The following is a 21,643-nucleotide window of genomic DNA, read 5'->3' on the forward strand; positions in this document are numbered from 1 at the left end:
GTCCTTTCTGGTTTCATCTTTTCTGTCAGATGTGACAGCTGTGAAACCCACTTTCCACTGGGCATTGGTGAGTGTGTGCAGTAGCTTGCAGTTCCTCAAGTTTACAGTGGCTAATGTTCACAATGTAGTTTCCACACTCTTGAGCAAATCTTAACACTGTTCTTGCACTGGTTTCAGCATATTTCATTTCAGTATCCTGCTAGTGTCTATCGAGTTCCTTATTTTGTACAAATCACTTTCACAGTATGGTTTGTCAGCCAGTGAACCATTTCTGGAGTGGCAGGTAAATAATCGAATGGTCGGTACTTCATTATGTCATAACACTTGAATGGTCTGTGCATGCTTTACACTTACCTTCACTGTTTACAAGAGCCTGAAAACTATTTTTGTGGTCAGCTAGAAAGCAGTGGAAAACATACTGACCATAATTTCCAGTTTGCAAGCCCACATTCCTCGTTGTGCTCACTGAAAGAAAATGTTCCTAGTTGTTGTTTATTCCGTTAGATCAGGACCTATAACTGTAAGTAAAAGTTTTTGAGTTTTAACTGTTTGATATATTCTGTAAAAGTTCACACGCACAAAATATAAAAATATCTCTATCAGAAACTGTACTACTAATAGTTCAGAGGTGACATCTACAGGCAGTTCCACATAAAATCCAGCAGTTTCATCATTATTACGTGTGGCGCACAAACAGTTACTGCCATGAAGTCTAAGCAATCCAGGATTTTCAGACGTTTCAGCAACAAATGTTGAAAGTGTTGTGGACTGGCAAGACAGCCAATCCACAGTGACGGGTAACCGAAAGGCACGCGCTTAAACTCACGCAGGCTGGCGTGAGGTCTGACACAGGATACATAATGAATGCTATAAAGAAAAGTACGTAGCTGCTGGAATACTTAACTTTAATCCACAATTGGTGAACATTGGTCTTGTTACTGTACATGCTTCGTTAGATACATTGCAAAGGATAAATGGCGCCTTGCTAGGTCGTAGCAATTGACTTAGCTGAAGGCTATGCTAACTATCATCTCGGCAAATGAGAGCGTAATTCTCAGTGAACCTTTCCTAGCAAAGTCAGCTGTACAACTGGGGCGAGTGCTAGTAAGTCTCTCTAGACCTGTCGTGTGGCGGCGCTCGGTCTGCAATTACTGACTGTGGCGACACGCGGGTCCGTCATATACTAGTGGACCGCGGCCGATTTAAAAGGCTACCACCTAGCAAGTGTGGTGTCTGGCGGTGACACCACAGAAAGCTGTGCAAACCAACATAACAGCTGCTGTTCCTGAGTACATATAGTACCACCCCCATTCAGGACTGTAGCCTAGTGGATCACCTCCATGGGAGGCAACCCTGACACTCCTCCATATTCTGGCCCTAGAAAACCCGAACCGGGCACACATGGTAATACACACCTGGAACACCAGTGTGTACATGCTTGTAGGGAACAAAGGACATGTGGACACATACAGGTGGCACATCAGGTTAGTTGACACACTAAAGTGTATTGAATGTCATCATAGCCAACTGACGGCATCATTACCGGTGGTACACACTGCATTAGAAAGCCCACCATTGCCAGTCCCACGCGTTCAAAGATATAACTTGCATCCAAGAAAACCAGTGGCAGTTTCAGTGGAGGCAGACTTGGAGATGGAATCTTCATGCAGCTTCCACAACTACAGCCAATGTGCACACATTGCCATGTCCAAATGTGATGGTGGATGTTCCCAGTTTCTCACACCAGCCAGCAGGCTTAAGTGCAGAGACACAAACTATACCACTAGTTCACCTCCTGAAACAATCTAGAACACTTCTGGCCATACACCTCGATTTCAGGGAGGGGGGCAGATCTGATATCCTGGTCAGTGGTTTCAAAAGCTCGCCAGAGAACTTGAAACTGGACCTGGCCTGTAGGGCAAAGTTGTCACGTCTATGAGTGCCAGCATACCAGCTGCAGTGCCACATGTCATTCGACCAGCCATTTACGGCCTAGAAGTCCCGCCATGCAGTGACTCTTTGGACTTTATATGTAGTGCCATCTTCCAAAGCACTGCAACTACATAAATGTGTGTGCTTGGCCACTGCCTAGGCCAAGAAGATATAATGGCTGCAAATAACTTGGAAAAACATTGACACTGTCTTCTTTTCCTGGTTCATGTCACTCTTGCACAAAGTGGTCATATGTTCCTGTCTTATGTTTTATTGCCCCCCCTCTCTCCCCTCCTTCCCCCCCCCCCCCCCCTCCTCTCTCTCTCTCTCTCTCTCTCTCTCTCTCTCTCTCTCTCTCTCTCTCTCTGTGTGTGTGTGTGTGTGTGTGTGTGTGTGTGTGTGTGTGTGTGTGTGTGTGTGTGTGTGTGTGTGGGGGGGGGGGGGGGCACATAACTTAGTGAATCTCTTCGTCTCTTCTGTGTTTGTTCTGCTACACAGTATGTGGCTGTTTATATTATATATTAATACCTTCTTGACATCAGATATACCACCACCTCCATCCCAGGGGGCTCACCACTCTTTGGCGGGTTCATGCTTGGCTACCACGTGGCCCCAGCCTTTGCAGCATTTTTTCTCTTCCGTGCTGCATGTCTATCCTCTTGCTATTCTTTTTCCCCTCCCTTGGGGAACACCGAGCGAGGTGGCGCAGTGGTTAGCACACTGGACTCGCATTCGGGAGGACGACTGTTCAATCCCGCATCCGGCCATCCTGATTTAGGTTTTCCGTGATTTCCCTAAATCGCTCCAGGCAAATGCCGGGATGGTTCCTTTGAAGGGGCACAGCCGACTTCCTTCCCTAATCCGATGAGACCGATGACCTCGCTGTTTGGTCTCTTCCCCATAACCACCCCCCCCCACCCCCTCCTTGGGGAACATGTTTGGGACGTTACTGGGAATGTTTTGCATGGTCTGTCATTGATGTAAGAACAGCCTCACCTTTGTTTTTTGCTCTCTTTTCCTTTCTTTGTTTCCCTTCTTTTCTCGTTCATCCACTTTGGCGTTTTTCTTCTTCCTCCCTGTGCGCTCCTGAAGGCTGGCCCACATGTCTGATGCGTAACAGGTGACTGGGTAACGCATAATTCCCAGTGCTGGGTTGAGAGGTACGGTTTGCACATACCCCCTGGTACAGGCCAGACCCAGGGAGGGATGATTGCCTTAGCTGCAACCTTCCCAAATTGCTGATTGGTCCCTCTGTCTGGTGTTTGGGACATGTGAACAATCACCTAAGCCGGGTGTGCACCCTTGTGAAGGGAGCCCCCAGTTGGTAGGAGCACACCATCAGACACGCCGGCAATCATAGAGATTTTCTTGCAATGAGTCAACCATCTTCCCAATCCAAGTTTATGAAACATAAACATAATGAGGCTAATGATTCCAAGACCCTTCCTGCTGCACTACAGTTCCTCGTAGTCTCATGTACTGAAGATCGTCAGTCCTTCACCATGGTCAGTCAAGTTTTTATTCATAAAGGTGTTGATACAATTCCCGCCCCTGTGAAATCCTGCTCTCGTTTATGGAATGACACTTTGTGTTTGGAGACTGCTTCTGATTCTCAAGCACAACAACTGCTTGCTGTCTCGCTTCTCCATGGCTACCCTGTTTGGGTCGAGACCCATAGAACTTTGAATTCTTTGTGTGGTGTAATGTACACCAGGCCGTTTGACGGTCTAGCTGAGGCCGAAATCCAGTCTTATCTCTCTGAACAGGATGTCATTGCCATCCATCATGTAATGAAAAAGATAGATTCCTCCTTAGTGCCCACCTGCACTCTTCTCCTCACCTTTGACAGAGTGGTGCTGCTGTCCAAAATCAAAGCAGGTTAGGAAATTATCACAGGCTGGCAGCACATTCTGAACCTGATGCGCTGCTACCAGTGTCCAGTGTCATCGTTTCGACCACACTAAAACGTCTTGTCGACAGCCAGCCAAATATGTAGTCTGTGATAGGGATGCGCTTGAGGACGATTGTCCGCCTCCTTCTCTCCGCTGTATCAACTGCAATGGCGGCCATGCCTTCTCCTCTCGGGATTGTCCTTTGTATCTTGATGAGCGGGCTGTCCAAGAGATCTGATAAAGGAAAAAATGCCTTACCCAGTAGCTCGCAAACTGCTGGTTAGTTGCAAACCCTGTGTGCTCCTCTCTGGCACCTATAGTTTTGTTCTTGTTACTCCTTGCTCCATGAAGGACATGGCCATGCAGACATCCAACCTCAAATTCAGCTCTGAGGTTGTGAAACCGTCCGGTGTCAAGGTAGCATCACATCCCTCTGTCCAGCTGTGCAACTGTCAAACTCTCACCTCAAGGGACGAAGCCACCAGCTACACAACCAATGGGCCCGAAAGGACAGGAGGAGTACTCCTATGTAGACTTCCTGCATCCCTCCAGCCAAACAACACCAGAGTCTTCCTCTAACTGGAAAGGCTCGAAGTAGTCCACCAAAGGTGAAAGGTCTTCTCCTTCGCCAACTCGAAGATTCTCTTAGGCGGTCTCGCCCCATGGTACCTTAGCCCAGCCTGCCTCCGTATTGCCAGTGCGCACCACCAACCGTTTTTAAACATTGGACTCCATCGACCAACCGCACAAGCAAGCCATGCTTCTGTGAACCCCATGGAGCAGGAGCCTCCTGCTTCTGTGCTCTGTAGTAGCAACTTTACACCAGCTGCCACTCGGCAGCCGCTGAGTTGACACCCTTACATCTCTTCCTCATCATGACTGTCCTCCAATGGAACATTCGCGGCCTTTGGTCCCACAAAGAGGATTTACGTCTGCTTTTAGCATCACAGCATCCCATTGTACTCTGCCTTCAGGAACAAAATTAGGCCCTCATGACCGCTTTGAGCTTTCGCATTACTTAGCGATTCGTTTTGACCTTCCCCCTGAGGTCGGCATTCCATCCTATGAGGGTGTCATGCTGCTCCTACGGGATGACATTCATAGTCAACCCATCTCCCTGACTACCAATCTTCAAGCTGTTGCAGTTTGCCTTTTTCTTCCCCACCTAACTTTTTCCCTATGTACTATTTATGTACCTTCGTCATTCACTGTCACCAGGATAGACTTCCTTCACCTTATTGGGCAGCTTCCTCCCCCATTTTTGCTACTCGGTGACTTTAATGTGCATCATCGCCCTAGGGGGTTCTCCCAGGACCTGTCAGAGAGTTGCCCTCTTGGCTGACCTTCTTAACCAGTGTAAGGCAGAAGAGGTTAACACTGGAGCATCCACTTTCCTTTCCTACTCCTCACACAGCTATTCACATTTGGACCTATCCTTTTGCACTGCCCAGCTTGCCCATCATCTTGAATGGTCCGTTCTTTCTGACACCTACTCGAGCGACCATTTCCTGTGTGCTATCCTTTTGCTGACTCCTATCCAATCCACGTGCATGCCCAAATGGCAGCTTACTCTGGCTGACTGGCAGCTTTACTCCTGCCAGGCGACCTTCGAAGAAAAATATTTCCCCAGTTGTGATGCCCAGGTGGAATATCTCACAAACATTATCCTTACTGTTGCGGAACATTTCATTCCTCGCAGTTCCTCTTTACTATGTCGTGTCCCAGTCCCTTGGTGCACTGAGGCATGCCATGACACAATGTGTTCTCTGTGTTTTTAACTGTCATCCTACGATGGCAAACTGCGCTACTTATAAACAAAGTGCAAGGTGTCATTGCGTTCTTCGGGACAGCAAAAGAGCTACCTGGATTTAATTCACTAGTTCTTTTAACAGTCCCCCCCCCCCCTCCTCTGTCATGTGGGCCAACCTCCGATGGCTCTCTGGGACCAAGATCCAGTCCCCAATTTCTGGCCTGAAAGTAGCAGATGATGTTATTGTGGACCCTATTGCTATCTCCAACACCGTGGGCCACCATTTTGTGGAAGTTTCGAGCCCTTCCCACTATCACTCTTCCTTCCTCCGTCGGAAACGAGCAAAGGCGGGTCAGGTGATACCCTTCTCTTCTCCGAATTGAGTGTGCTACAATGCTGCCTTTACTATGAGGGAGATAGATCATGCTCTTAGTTCATCTCGATCCTCCACCCCAGGGCCAGATGCCATCAACATTCAGATGTTGCAGCACCTTTCTCTTTTGGCAAGCACTTTCTGTTTAACACATACAACTACATCTGGGCAGAGGGAACATTTCCTGGGTGCTTGCATGAAGCCACCATCATGCCCATACCTAAGCCCGGTAAGGACAAAAACTGTCGTTCTAGCTACCGCTCCACCTCTCTTACCAGCTGCGTTTGCAAGGTGATGGAATGTATGATTCATGCCCGGCTGGTATGGTCGCTCAAGTGTCTCAACGTACTGACGAATGCACAGTGTGGATTTAGCGTGTTCATTGGTTAACCATCTCGTTACTTTGTCCACCCATGTCATGAATGGTTTTGTGCGGAAATCCCAGACTGGCAGTGTTTATCAATTTGGAGAAGGCCTAAGACACACGCTGGAGAACTGGTATCCTCCGTACTCTTTATACGTGGGGCTTTCATGGCCACCTGCCCTGTTTCCTTCAGGCATTTTTAAAAGTTCAAGTTTTCAAGGTGCATGTGGGTTCTTCCTTGACGGACACCTTTACCCAGGAATACAGTGTGCCTCAGGGTTTGGTCATGAGTGTCGTCCTCTTTGCTATTGCCGTTAACCCTATAATGACCTGACTCCCACTGGGCATCTCCGGCTCCCTTTTTGTTGACGATTTTGTCATCTATTGCAGTTCTCCATGGACCTGTCTTCCTGAGCAGCGTCTTCAGTGATGCCTTGATCGTCTTTACTCCTGGAACTTCAACAGTGGTGTTCAATTTTCCACTGACAAAACCGTCTGTATGAATTTCTGGCAACGCAAGTGGTTTCTCCCACCATCCTTACGCCGTGGGCCTGTTCCCTTCATTGAAACTACAAAATTCCTGGGGCTCATGCTCAATAGGAAACTCTCTTGGTCCTCCCATGTGTCTTATGTCAGCCTGCTGTACACAGTTCCTAAATGTCCTACATGTCCTCAATGGTACTTCCTGGGGTTCTGATCAAACCACAGTCCTCCGTTTGTACTGGTCCCTTGTCCATTCGAAACTCGACTATGGGTGCTTTGTTCATCTGCATGCCCATCCCTCTTACGCCATCTCAACACTATCCACCACTGTGGCATCCATTTCGCCGCGGGCACCTTTCACTCTAGTCCATCTGAAGCTGCTGAACTACCAGTGTCCTACCGCCATGACTTTCTCCTCGGCAGGTATGCATGCTATTTGTCTGCCACGTGTGGCCACCTATCCTATGTCTCCTACTTTGATGATTCCTTTGATCGTCAGTATGGGGCATGTCCCTCTTCTCTTTTACCTCCTGGAGTCTGCTTGGCACTTGATATGGCAGCTTAACTACACACTACCTGCAACTTTCCTGGTGGTTGTGACCCCTTCACCACCTTGGCTTCGTGAAGTGGCCCATGTTAACCTTAGCCTTCATTTGCTTCCTAAGGACACTACTCCAGCCTCGGTCTATTGCCTTCAGTTTCATGACCTTCGCATGGAACTTCGCGATAGTACCTTTGTATGGCTCTCGGACTGACAGTGAGGTTGGGTGTGCCTTCATCATTGGCACCCATGTCTTTCGATATTGCCTTCTGGCACACTGCTCAGTATTTACAGCTGAGCTCTTCGCCTTGTAGCAGGCCATGGAGTACATCCATTGACAAAGCCTTTTCATTTGTGTTCTCTTCTCAGACTCACTCAGCACCCTTCAAAGTCTGTTTGCGTTGTACACCGTCCATCCCTTAGTGCAGCGGGTCCAGGAAAACTGTCACTTGCTCACTATCAGTGGAGCCAGTGTGATGTTTCTGTGGTTCCTGGTCATGTCGGTCTGCCAGGAAATGAGGCTGCTGCCAAGGCTGCAGTTCTTGTACCTCAGACCGCAAGTACCTATATTCCCTCTGATGTCGCCATCTGTCAGGAGGTGGTACTCCTTTGGCATCGCCAATGGTCCGCCCTTAACGGGAATGAGCTCTGGCTTATTAAGTCTCTCCCAGCGGCTTGCACGACCTCCCCTCGGTCCTCCCTCCAGGAGGAAGTCATTTTAACTAGGCTGCATATTGGGCACTGCCTTTTTAGCCATAGTCATTTGCGAAGTGGTGCTGCCGCACCACTTTGTACACATTGCGCCCCAGTTTTAACTGTTCGCCAATTCCTGGAGGAATGCCCATTTTTTAACCATTTACGTTCCTGCTTGGGTTTGCCGTCTGATTTATCGGCCGTTTCAGCAAATGTCGCACGGGCTGTCGACTGTGTTTTACTTTTTATACACCAAAGCAATGTGGCAAAGGCCATTTAATTTTCAGTTTTGTGTTTTTAGCCCTTAGCTGTCTTCTACTATGTCAATTGGGGCTGAAGTATAGTCGTTTTTTAACTACTTTCTGTTGCCGTGTTTTCTAGTTTTGACTTTTACATGTATGACCCAGTTGTTTTTTGCACCCTAAAGCAAATCAAAACCAAAACCAAGCAGATTTACCACAATAAAGAAGTAGAAGCTTTAGGGAACACTTTTCAGTATAAAGTATAGTAACATACTCATATTACCATTATATTTTTAGTATATTTACTGTAAAACAATAATGCTAACATTTTGATCATATTGTTGTAATAAATATGTGTTTTTCACAGGGCTGAACTGGAGGATGCTCCAATCACAACATCTGCCATGAGGGAACTGGAAGCGTCAAAGCAGGTGCTCAACAACTTGGGCCGGTACAAGAAATCTGTGATACGAATTTATTTTCCAGACCAGCTAGTTTTACAAGGCACTTTTGCTCCTCATGAAACAGTCAGCACTGTGGCACAGTTTGTAAGGGGCTTCCTTTGTGATCCTGAATTACAGTTTTATCTTTGTAAGTTACAGCAGCTCACACTTCTTGTTTAATTTATAAACACCAAACACTTCCATAATTTACATGTAACTACACAAAATATTAGATTGGTAGTAACAAGAGTCTCTAATTATGATCTCTTGTAAACTTGCTGTTATGGTATTGATATCCATTAATCTTGCAAATGACACCACGAACAGTGAGTAAATACACATTGAAGGGAGAGAGTGATTTCTGTAGTTTAAGATTAACTACTTCTCCTCGCCTCTACAGTAGTGAGTGTAGGAGTAGGCATAGCTATGTATTGCAGTAGGCAATCATGCTCACTCGTTCAGAAATGCACTCAGGGACATTCTGTGTACATCTGCATATAAAAACTTAGAGTTAAGATTTGACAGTATTATGAAAAGGATAGATTGCCATTCACCATAAAGATAACACGTTGAGTTGCAGATAGGTGCAACAAAAAGACTGTTACACATTTAGCTTATGGCCAAAGCTCTCTCCAGAAAAAAATACGCACACTGTACATTTACACAAAACAAGCACACCTCACACATACATAAGTGGCCAGAATCTGTGTGTGCTGCTTTTCTGCAATCACTGACTTTTTTGTCTTGTGTAATTCTATGTAAATTTTCATTTTAGAAGTAAAAGCATTTCATATTAAGTTATCTTTGCATATCTGGGATCTATCTACACTGAGAGTGACTTAATTTTCAACTGCATTAAATGGAAAGTTTACTTGGGAAAACTATACATTTACACACAAAAAACATAATGATAGGCCAGTACTTACTTTTAAGAGGTGAAATTCGAATGCTGCCAATAGGCACATTTAAAAGTGAAAAAAACTGTTCCTGACTTGTGAAACTGTTAATTCCTGTCCCATGGAGGAATGAAGAGTATGTTTTGGAAAGTCAGAAAGGTCCCTCTCATCCTGGAGTCCGCGTGACCTGACCCGTTTTTTCTCTGTCCCTCTTAATGGGCCCATCAGCAGTACTGGTATTTCACCTTCTGAATGTAAGTACTGGGCAGCCATTCAGTAATTTTATAGTTTCCTCAAGTGAATTTTCTTTGGGATACAATTGAAAATCACACAACTGAACGTGGCAATAATTTCAAGATATTTCTTAAACATACAATGTATGTAAACACAAAACATACAGTGAAAAATTATAGTTGAACATTAACAAGTAGAGTACTGAGGAGCCTATAAATGAAATAACAGGTAACATTTATCATCCTCCATCTTACATGTGAGTGCATTCAAGTTACACCACCTCAGATTGTTTTTTTATCAGGATTGGAAACCAATAGAAACATGTGGTTTGTTTTAAAATATGCATGCACTCATTGACAGTGAGTGACAGAGATGGCAGCACTGTATGGCTCACAGAATCCTAGTGGCAGCAGCAAGAGTGATACTTAGAATGGCGATGTTTTCATTACAAGGAAAGTGTCTAATCATTTTTTTCTCCATAGGCATGGTGTTATACAGATTGAAATTCATTACCAATTGAATGAGATATACAGTGATGGTGTCATGGATGTGTCTAAGGAGTGTTCATGGGTTTGACAGTTCAAAGACAACAGATCATTGTGTGACAACAAACCAATACAGTCTTGGCCTCACACCAACCAGTCTAATGACGTGATGGAACAAATGGAGGAAGTTGTTGTGTAAGATCACTTAAGGAGTGTGGAACACACAGCCTCCAAAGTTGACATTTCCTTGGATCTGTACACAGAGTCTTGCATCGAGACCTGAAAATGTGAAAAGTGTCCTCCAGATAGATGCAACGAATGCTGACAGATGACCACAAGGCTGTGCACGTGGCATGTTGCCAGGTAGTGATGACAGCATGAATGGGACATTATTTTCATCTATTGTGACAATGGATGAGGTGTGGATGCTGTCTTTGAACCCTGAAATGAAGTGCCAATCAGCTCATTGGAAGTGCACACATACTCACCACCACAAAAAAAATTTCGAGAAATTTCCAGTGCTGAAAAAATGCTGGTGGCCATGTTGTGGGACAGCGATGGCATAAACCTTACTCATTGTATTCCAAAGGGCACTGTGCTGACAGGTGCATCCTACCAAGATGTTTTGAAGAACAAGCTCTTTCCAGCATTGTGTGAAATACAGCTGGAAAAGATTGCACATGTGCTTTTTCACCAAGATAGTTACCAGTTGTGCCTGTCTTCTTGTATCATAAGCATTAGGTACAAGTGCAGAACAGAATGATGATTATTTCCATTATTGAGGTTATCAATATTTACACCTTTACAATAAAAACCACTTAATGGAATGTATATACACAGTCCCTCAATGTCACTGAACGTATTATTTAGTTTTCAAGATGTGTTCATATAAAAATGGATGAGGGGCAGGGGCATTAGGTAAAACACACATAAGAAAGAATAATAAGCACAAAGAAAACAGACTCATCAACCAGAATATTTTTAACACACACATTGAATTAACAACTACTCCTGTCTTCCTCCCCCTTCGTCCTCACAACAGGCGGGTCCTCCCATCATGGGGTACGAGTGACCTGCTCTTCCTTTTTAAACTTCCCCTGTGTATTCCTCTCTCTTCAGTGAGTTAGAAACTTATAGTTCCAAAAGCTAGGATAGTGTGTGTGTACCCTTTACATGTCTGTTGAAAGTATTAAATATGGAGAGAGATTGGGTGATGGTACAAAGTCAGGGATAAGAAGTTAACTTCTCCTATGATATTGTAAACCTGTTAGGGCTTGTGAAGGAGTTCAAAGTCCAGTTGAAAGGAATGAATTGTGTCATCAAAAGAGATTATAAGATGAACCTCAACAAAATTAAAATGAGAGGAATGGACTGTAGTTAAATTACATCAGGTGATGTTGAGAGAACTAGGTTAACAAATGAGAAACTAAAAGTAGTTAGTTTCGCTTTTGCAGAGCAAAATAAATTGGTGATAACTGAAGTAGAGAGAGAGAGAGAGAGAGAGAGAGAGAGAGAGAGAGAGAGAGAGAGAGAGAGAGAGAGAGAGAATATAAAATGCAGTATTGAGAAAAAAAACTGAAAAGGAAGTATATTAGCATGTAATATAATTTTAAATATTAAGAATTCTTTTCTTAAAGTATGTACTTGGACTGTAGTTTTGTATGACAGTGAAAGGTAGATGATACAACAGAACCATCATTATGAGATCAACCCCCCTGCCCACTACATCGACACTGATGTTGTATCATGCTACCAGCTTAATGAAAAGAGTACAGACACACTTGAAAAATTCCTCATGACAGCCCAGAAGGTGGCTATATTGACAAATCAGTATCTAATGAAGTAGTAAGATATGCACTTTTTGGTTGCTCAGAGCACCTGTACAAAGCTATGGAACCTGTACTATGGACTTTTTCTTTGATGTGGCACAGACTTAATGGGTATTTCTGCTGGCCATGGAAGATTCTGAGGGTTGGACTATGATCCCTATTACACTCTGGTCTCAAGGTACTGCATAATGTACACTTGGGTTATGGAGGATGGAGGCATTGGCAAGGCTTCACATATATTGACGAAGTACTGATGCTGACATTGAATGTGAGGTTCAGGCCTACCTGACATGTGCAAAACACCTGGAATCAGGTGTGATGTTTCTCCCCATGGCCTGTTCCCAATCAGCATGGTATTACATGCATATCACTTTGCAGGCTCATTCAAGGAGACTGTGGCTGCTTGTGGTGGACATATTCTTGATAATTTCCCATATGTTATCTGTATATTATCAATTACATCAGGAGCTACAGTCTGGGCACTAGTGATGATCTTCACCATAAAGGGAGTGCCACAAATTATTGTATCCAACAATGACCCATTGTGCTTATTAGCAGAGTTCCAACAAGGAGGAGCAATACAACACATCTGACCCTCCCTCTTTATAATCTTGGGTCTAACACAGAAGCAGAGCAGTTGGTCAGAATGTTTAAGTCACAAATGAACAAAATTATGATGGCAACCTCTGAGAAAGCCTTTATACATTTTTCCTCTCTGCAGTCTTCACAGCTATATCTGTGCTGCAATACTGGCTCTCTAGTCTGGGTGGACCCAAGGAGTTGTCATTAGATACAGAGGATGTCCGTTTGAAGTAGTGACTGAACAGCTTCAGCTTCAACCGAGATGATTGCACGATGTTACACCAACCCCCACCCTCCCCAATATCATTAAGGCTGATGTAATTACCTAAGTCTGCCCCACTGCCGGCTACGCCATCCAGCATTCCTGTGTCCAGGTGACCATCTCCCAGACTTCTACACTCCTAATCTCCACTCCAGCCAACACATACTTAGAACCTACACCCATGCTGAAGACCCACTGAAGTTCTGCCCCAGTTGTCACCAAGCAATTGGCAGAGATTCCTGCTTTGCCTTCCTCCCTGTTTTTCCAGTGCTAGTTTCACACCAAGCATTACTGGCCATAAGGGCTGGTTAAAGGGGGAAGGGATCTAATATCCCAATACTGCGGTGCTATGGAAACTGACTCAGAGCAGGATGGCGATATCATCAGCGTATGCGGCAAACAAATTGCATGGCCACTGGTCCATTAAAGTAATAAAATATGAGGTCTAACAGCTGCATTGGCACTTTGTATCTTGTTGTTGAACCCTCAGCAGTGCTTTTAACTTGCCTTCTGGGCCTAGACTTGAAATGGAATGCCGTTTATTTTATATTTTATGATTTTGGCTTTGCTCAGCTTATTTAGCTCTCATTACTTTATTCATAATGTTCTCCCTGTAGGGCTGATTTTGATAGTCGCAGGTTACATGGTTCATGTCAGTGACCTACCCAGTTTATGCCAATGACAAATATAATATTTGTACAGTAACTCATTATTCCATCAAATATATGTTTCTTTATGAAATTCATAACAATAAGATATTATTAATGGTAGTGCTTGTACGGGAAAACATACTGACAGTGGAATTGTTATACAACAATTCTATTCTAGTCAGATATTATATTGTACCTTATTTCTTTTTAAATCAGTTACAGCACCTCCAAAGCAAGTACTTTCAGATGACCTACATCTAGTAGAAGCTGGCCTAATTCCCAGTGCAGTGATCCACTTTGGATCAGAGAAACCTGCTGGGGATGGATCTTATCTGAAACCTGACATCATGAATCGGCTGACATCCCCCAATGCAGCTTTAAACATTGCTAGTCGTCACAGGTAATATTCTTCCATTATCCTTGCTATATGGATTTCCTTTCAGATGTTTAATATTAATTTGTGTTATGTCAACTGAGCATTAAAAACAGATCTGCATTTTGACCCTTAACATACCAAGCTGGGTCCTCTATGGACCTCGGAGAGTGATTTTCAGTGATACTGCTGCAACTATAAGAACCAATTTATTCTTGATTTTTATATGTATTCTGCATCCGTTTAAGATATATATTGCATTATTAGATCTATAATGCATTTTTATAAAAATTTAAAAAAATGAAAACACACTTGTAGTCGTCATTCCAGGACTTGATGTAACTATGTTACATAGCTGAATGGATTTTTTATACGTAATGGTCATATAGTTACAAAAGTGGCCTGCAAGCAAATCCCAGATGGTGACACTCTTCAGATGCTGGATGAATGTGATCTCAATGATCCAGTTGATGTCTTGAGAAAACATGATGTGATCTTTATTCCAGAACTGTTGTGTCAGAATCAGAAGATAACCTTGAAGTGAATTCAGAAGAATTCGACATCGTCATCGAAAATTCTGGTGGGCATTCCAGTGGAGCAGAGGAGTTTATTTGAAAGTCGGGACAAAAATGGAGAAGTTCAGTGCTCCCAATTAACCCTTTGTTGTCAACATAACATTGTCAAATGATCTCCCGGACCAATGCGTGCAAGTGACGTTGCACCCACAGTGCCTGAACTTTTGAACATGTCCTGTGATGACCAAATTGTAGATACTATATGCACCTTCACCAATGCTGAAATGTCAGGTGTTGTTTTCATTACAGTACAAGTGCTGCTCTAAGCAGAATGAGAATTTGTGCACATACAGATTCTGTCAAAAAGAGAGCACTTTTTGGTGTGCTACTGATTGCTGGAGCTCTTTGTTGCCTAGAGGAATCAGTATCTGAAATGTGGACAACGTACAAAAATATTCATTGATCAATTTTTACTGCTGCCATGTCACATAATCAGTTTGTGTATATTATTCAGTTTATCAGGTTTGAAGATAAAACAACACATCAACAGTGTGTGTTAAATTTAAATATACCTTTAAATATCCAAAGAAGCTTATCTGAGTAACCTCCTACTCTACTAAGTTGAGAGGGGGGGGGGGGCATGGTCCCCTCAAGATCCCAGCTTGGCATGATTAACAGTGACATGCTTGATACTACATTGTAATTGTTTCTTCCAATAAGAGACAGTTAAGATCATTTTAACAGATTATTCAAAACACTAGCTTCTAAAGGTAATGAAAGCCTCTATGATCCTCTGCCTCTGCCTCGTTCCTGTTTCTAGTATATCTGTGTCTGTGTGTCATCCATCATTCATTTGCAGCTGGGTGATTACCTAGACCTTTACTACTTCCTCCTCCTCTTAACAGTTGATAAGGAGAGGAAGTTGCTAGCTTGTGATGTAGCACTGAACACATTTAGTTACATATTACGGAAAGAACTAAAACAATCTCTTACAGTTAGTGGATCATCAGAGGAGTGCTATTCTGAGATCTGGAAGTTGTTCAGGTTTCATATGCTTTATTGACTAAATTCTGCAACAGGCTTGTGATTTCTTGTGATCATGCTGCTAAAGTAACTTTTTATCACTGTTAAAGTCTGTAGTCTGTTTGAGCCTCTACGATAACTTGGAAATTGCTTTTATCGTAACCTGTTTATCACTTCAGTGTGTCTTTTACAAAAATTGCAACTTGTGCACCCGCCCATCATGTATGAGGATCATGAGTGTTGTGATATACCAAGGACAGAACCCACTGTGGGAGAAGTATTCAGCAGGAACAGAAGAATAAGGTTTTTAATAAAAATCCCATAAACAGTGGCAAACATTGGATGCTTGCAACATACAGTACTCCTTTAGCAGAGCAAATGTTGCAACATCACAAGAGAGATTGATGTCTTCCCTTCCTCTTTCCACACAGCAGACTCTTCAGTTGGAGACGAGCACTAAACCACCTACTTTATTCTTACTATTATCCGGCTCTGATTCATACTGTTTCACATAAATCCCCCTTTCCCCAAGTTGTCATTCTTTCTAGTGTCTATGTGTACTTTTATTTTAACACCGTCCACTATCCACACTTATTTAGGTATTTTGAGTCTTATATTTGCCTTTATGTTCCAACTACTTCTGTGTAATTTTTCTTCATATTAGTGCATTTATATTTTCCAGTGCTCTTGTTGATCACACTACAACTAGTAATTATGTCATTACACTTTTCAGATAAGTAAATAACACTTCTGAATTGTGGAGTATTTGATGATGCTACAGTGTGTAACTAATTGTTTGTCATGTAGGGCCACACCCCATGTCACCCAGAATCGGGAAACTGTAAATACTGATAAGCCAAGCACTAGTGGGACGCAGCCACATCACTCTAAAGAGAACCCAGTTCACAAGTCAAGCCAGAGAGCAGCTACTGTTTCTTCAGACATACATCCAAATAAAATACCTAAGTGGTTTAAACCATTATAATGTTTTGTTTATAATTGTAAGTTTTGGTTTGATTTGATGTTTTATCCACATTTTTATTAAAACTGCATGTTCATAAAATTACTATTTTGTCAATATATTTTACCTGAAATCTGAAAATTATATTTATTTCATTGTAAAAATTATATTATTTTGTAATATTTAAATATCCCTGTATCAGAGTAACAGGGCAGCTGTAATAGCAACAGCCAAGTAGAAAAAGAACTTAGTCACACATTCTGTTCTGTTCACTGTCGTAATATTGTTCTCCTATCTCAGGTGTTGGTTACACTATCAAGTGTAACCAAGAAAATTACTATTGTAAATTGTATTGGTTACATGCTTTGTTTCACTGTGCTGATTATTTTATGCAGCAAAGGCTAGTAGTGAATGTGCGCAGACAAGTGACCAGGCTATTACGATCCTGCAAAGCATACTCAACATTATGTGTTAGCAGAGAATGTGGGAATTTATGCAGTATGGAACTTTACAGATGTTACTGTGCTGCAACCACTGCCCCCTTTTATGCTGCCTACTGTCAATTTGTTATTGTAGGTCATATTCAGTTAAATCACTTATGTTTGGAGAAGCAACATCTCACACATTTTGTGGAAAATGTTGAAACCCTTGTTAATGTCAAACTAGTTGTTTTCTCTTAATTATGCTGTTGAAAATAATGGAAACAGATGCTGCCAGGTGACAACAGCTGGCCACATGTGAGCAGATTTTAGTAACACACCACAGATATTTCCAACAGATTCTGGAAAAACTCGAAGGCCCGTATGTATGTTAGTGGACACACAACCTGCAGTACGTTACTTGCCTTTCTTGGAACTGACAGTCCCACTTCACATGAGTGGATTTCTATGATGGGCCGTGTTCACAAAGTCAGTGAGTTTTTTGTGGTTTGCAGGTGACAGGAAGCTTTAGCTGCTACGAGTAATGGAGGGATTGACCAAGGACCACTTAGAAAAACTTACTACAGCATGCCTGGTTTATGGAAATTGACACGTGAACTGTACATGAACAAGAATGTAAAAGATAGGGCATACAAAGAAGTGGCTGAAACATTTGTAGATCTTATTCCAGCTGAGAACCATCTAAGCCACAAAATTTGAATGTAATTGTTGATGACTCTATCGGAGCCCATTAAAATGATTAGAGCCCAATAAATGATTAGAGTACAATCATGTTTCTTCATTCAAGATATATTCTGGCTCTGGACAGCCTTTAGCAGAAACAATGATGGAACTATTGACACCTTCTGATGGAAAGTGGTATCACCTCTACATAGATAATTATTATAACAGTGTAGAACTTGCAGAGAAGTTACTTGAAAATTTGAGTTTGTGGAACGATATGGAATAATAGAGGATTTCCGGAAAAATTAAAGTGCACAAGTCATTGTGTTTGAAGATTGTCATCAGCGGAAAGGTGAAGTACTCGCACAGGTATGGAGAGCTTCGAAAACTAAAACATACGAATGATCTCTACAGTACATAATGCCACTTTGACCGACACTCAAAGAACATGTAGAAAAACCAATTACACAATAAAAAATAACCTGAAAGTGTATTAGACTACAACAAGGAGTGGATTGGGCAGACCAATATTTGAGTTGTTATCCGATATACAGAAAAACTATAAAATGGTCAAAAAAGGTTTGCAAGTACCTCTTTAATTGTGCATTATTTAATGCATTCAGTACATGTCAATATTTCAATACAGAACACAAGAGTCTCCGATTTTATTGAAAGTGATTCATGTATAAAAGACCATGTACTTGCTTCTGAGCAAAACTTGGAGGTTGCCAGTACATTGCATCTTGATCTGGTTGACAGACTTTCCGGTCACATAAAGCAACATAAACTAATACTTATTTCCAAAACAAATAATCAAAAACAAAGAAACTGATATGTATGTTCCAAAAACAAAAAAAGAACAACAACAGACTTAATGTGCAAGTCTTGTGGAGTTGCATTACATCTTGGAGACTGTTTTGCTGCATATCATACGAAAGAGAAATACTAAGTACCAAAGACAATCCAAATAAACAAATATACGAAACAAACAAATTTTGTATTTATTTACGTATGTATATCTTCTAACTTTATTGTAAGTAGGGGAACAAGGTTGAGAACTTAGGAGAACTAACGATGAAGATTAGTAAACCTTAACAATTTATAATCTCCCAATAATGTCAAGAATGGCTGGTGACAAGCCAAGTAACCCGAATTAGTGCTGCCGGTGCCAAGCGAATCAATTTGTACGGGACATGCGGACGGCTAAGTGTTAATATATGAGAGAGAATAAAGCTATTCCTGTATTGAAGATGTGCAAGTACTCCGTATTTCCTTTTTAAAATTATTTATTGTTCAGTTTTGGAATTGGGATTATGATAGTATGTAGGGAGGCACATATGACTACAACCAACCTTCAGAATTTCAGCATTGCTCACGAAAATACCCATATATTCTTGATATTCATTTACAATTTTGGTGGGATGTTATGAGTTGAACTGATCAATATTCATTCTATGCAATACAGCTTATGGATTTACTGAATAATACCAATTCTGAAACACAGAAATATCGAGAAAACTTAACTTGGAGTAATCCTTGCAGTTAACATTTTTAAGAACATTGATTAAGTGGGTGCAAAACCATTTGTCATTTTGTTCTTGGCCAACATAATTTTGACACAGCATTATATAGCCAAGAACTTTTTCATGGTGGATGAGCAAGTTCTTTGATCACCATAATGAGACTTTTATGTGACTGATCCAGCACTTGGCAGTAATGCTGGATCACTATGGTACCTTCCTATAAGAAATGGATATTGCATGTTGGGTTCTCTCCAATTTTACTATCTTCGGTCATGGTAAAGACGCAGTCTTTCACTGACTCTATTGTTGATTTCGCTTAACAAGAAATGAACTTTGTTTGCACATTGTTGTCAAGTGTGTACCTATAGATAATAGAACAAGCAAAATAGAGTTTATGATAACAAGCACTCTGACCTAACAGATCTTTAGGTTAATCAGCAAATGTGCCAGGAAGCTAGTCACAGATTCCAAAAACTGACTAGTCTCCTCCTACTGTAAGTTAGCTCAATAGTATTTGCCAGAGATCTTCCATCCTGTTGTGAGATTAGGACATGTACTTGATACGTCTGCTGGTAGCCACTTTGGCCAGTTCACAGCACCTGCATCCCAGTCCCAGGCTGGGGGAGAAAGTCCAGCCCGTTTCAGTGGCCAGGAGAGATATGGACATGGGGGCTTTCTGCAGCTATGCAGGAGGTAGCCCTTGCCTCACTTAAGAATGAACACCTTGCGAAGAGCCTGGTGGACAGTGAGTAGCATGCGAAAAACTGATGGACCCCAGCAGCTACTGGGATGGAGCATAAATACAAAAATGTTAAGAATGTACATGTAGAGATGTGTGAATCTTCTGGCTGGCAGCAGCTGTTTTTACCGGCATAAAAAAGCGAGAATGTATCAAGAATTAAAGACCCCCATAGGCACTTGGATGGAGCATAGACACAAAGCACCAAGAATTAACACGGGGAGATGTGTGATACTAAAGAACTATGGAGGAAGTAAGCCTGCTTAAAATGTTACCAAGGCATAGGACAGTATTTCTTTTTGTCACTCTGTATGTGGACTGAGAAGGAGTACGGGGAGTGGGTATATGGCCCCTCCTCTGGCCAGATGTAAACTTTGGCAGCTTGTGTATCAGTTCCACTACTTATTCTATGAATCAACTTCTCATTTGGGCTCACAGGGTTGAATGGACCCTGTTTCACGCTCTACCCCCCCCCCCCCCCCCTCCCCCAGCCCAAAGAAAATCTGATATTTCTGATATTGAACTTCAGACCTCCATATCAATAGTTAACATGTAGATCATGGAGACTGCTGGAATAGAACAGAAAGTAGCTGACAGTGGTACAAAATTTTCTCCACCTTGCACTGTACAGTGCATTGTAAAGTGTGTAAGTAGACCAAAACTTAGTCACTGCCAGGATACATCATGCTAATACCATATAGCCTTTTGGACAAAATTCTTCAGGTATGCTGTATCCAGCTGAAGCCACTCATTGATGATGATATTTTACTGGGAGATGTGATTTGTTACATTTCACTGCTGTTCCAAACTTTCCCAGGAATTTTCTATGTATTTAGATCAGGTTACCTAAGTGTTTATCAAACCACAAACTTACGCATGTAGCTCTGTGAACACTGCTATTGTAATCTTGAAAGACGAGTGTGTCCTCAGTATACTCATAATGAACATCTAGAAGAAATACCGACATAGATCACTATAAATTCTGAAGTACACATCCTAACTTGTGTTCACAGTGAGCTGAATGAATTGGACAAGACACCATTTTGTGATGTGTTGGACACATGTTTTTGCAACATCTCTGACCTGAATTACAACTGACATGTACTGCAGTTTAAATACCTTACTGGAATGTCTGAGCACTCATATATATATATATATATATATATATATATATATATATATATATATATATATATATATATATATATATATATATATATATATATATATATATATATATATATATATATATATATATCTAAAAAAGAAAGATGATGAAACTTACCAAACAAAAGCGCTGGCAGGTCGATAGACACACAAACAAACACAAACATACACACAAAATTCTAGCTTTCGCAACCAATGGTTGCCTCGTCAGGAAAGAGGGAAGGAGAAGGAAAGACAAAAGGATATGGGTTTTAAGGGAGAGGGTAAGGAGTCATTCCAATCCCGGGAGCGGAAAGACTTACCTTAGGGGGAAAAAAGGACAGGTATACACTCGCGCACACACACACATATCCATCCACACATACACAGACACAAGCATTTGAAAATGTCTGCTTGTGTCTATGTGTGTGTGTGCGAGTGTATACCTGTCCTTTTTTCCCCCTAAGGTAAGTCTTTCCTCTCCCGGGATTGGAATGACTCCTTACCCTCTCCCTTAAAACCCATATCCTTTTGTCTTTCCTTCTCCTTCCCTCTTTCCTGACGAGGCAACCATTGGTTGCGAAAGCTAGAATTTTGTGTGTATGTTTG

The 21,643-nt window shown here is 42.1% G+C and overlaps 1 protein-coding gene across 1 annotated transcript in view; it reads left to right on the plus strand.

The window, feature by feature from the left end:
- Positions 1-16,664, plus strand: part of LOC124789865 (tether containing UBX domain for GLUT4) — a 55,354-nt gene extending 38,690 nt beyond the window's left edge. The window contains exons 7-9 of the mRNA XM_047257377.1: positions 8,638-8,861; positions 13,868-14,051; positions 16,370-16,664. Of these exons, the coding sequence (XP_047113333.1) occupies positions 8,638-8,861; positions 13,868-14,051; positions 16,370-16,547 (586 nt within the window). The 3' untranslated portion in view covers positions 16,548-16,664. The remainder of the gene's footprint in view (positions 1-8,637; positions 8,862-13,867; positions 14,052-16,369) is intronic.
- Positions 16,665-21,643: the final 4,979 nt, after the last annotated feature.

The sequence above is a fragment of the Schistocerca piceifrons genome, chromosome 3 (genome assembly GCF_021461385.2).
Source record: "Schistocerca piceifrons isolate TAMUIC-IGC-003096 chromosome 3, iqSchPice1.1, whole genome shotgun sequence".
In the NCBI taxonomy this organism is placed as follows: Eukaryota; Metazoa; Arthropoda; class Insecta; order Orthoptera; family Acrididae; genus Schistocerca; species Schistocerca piceifrons.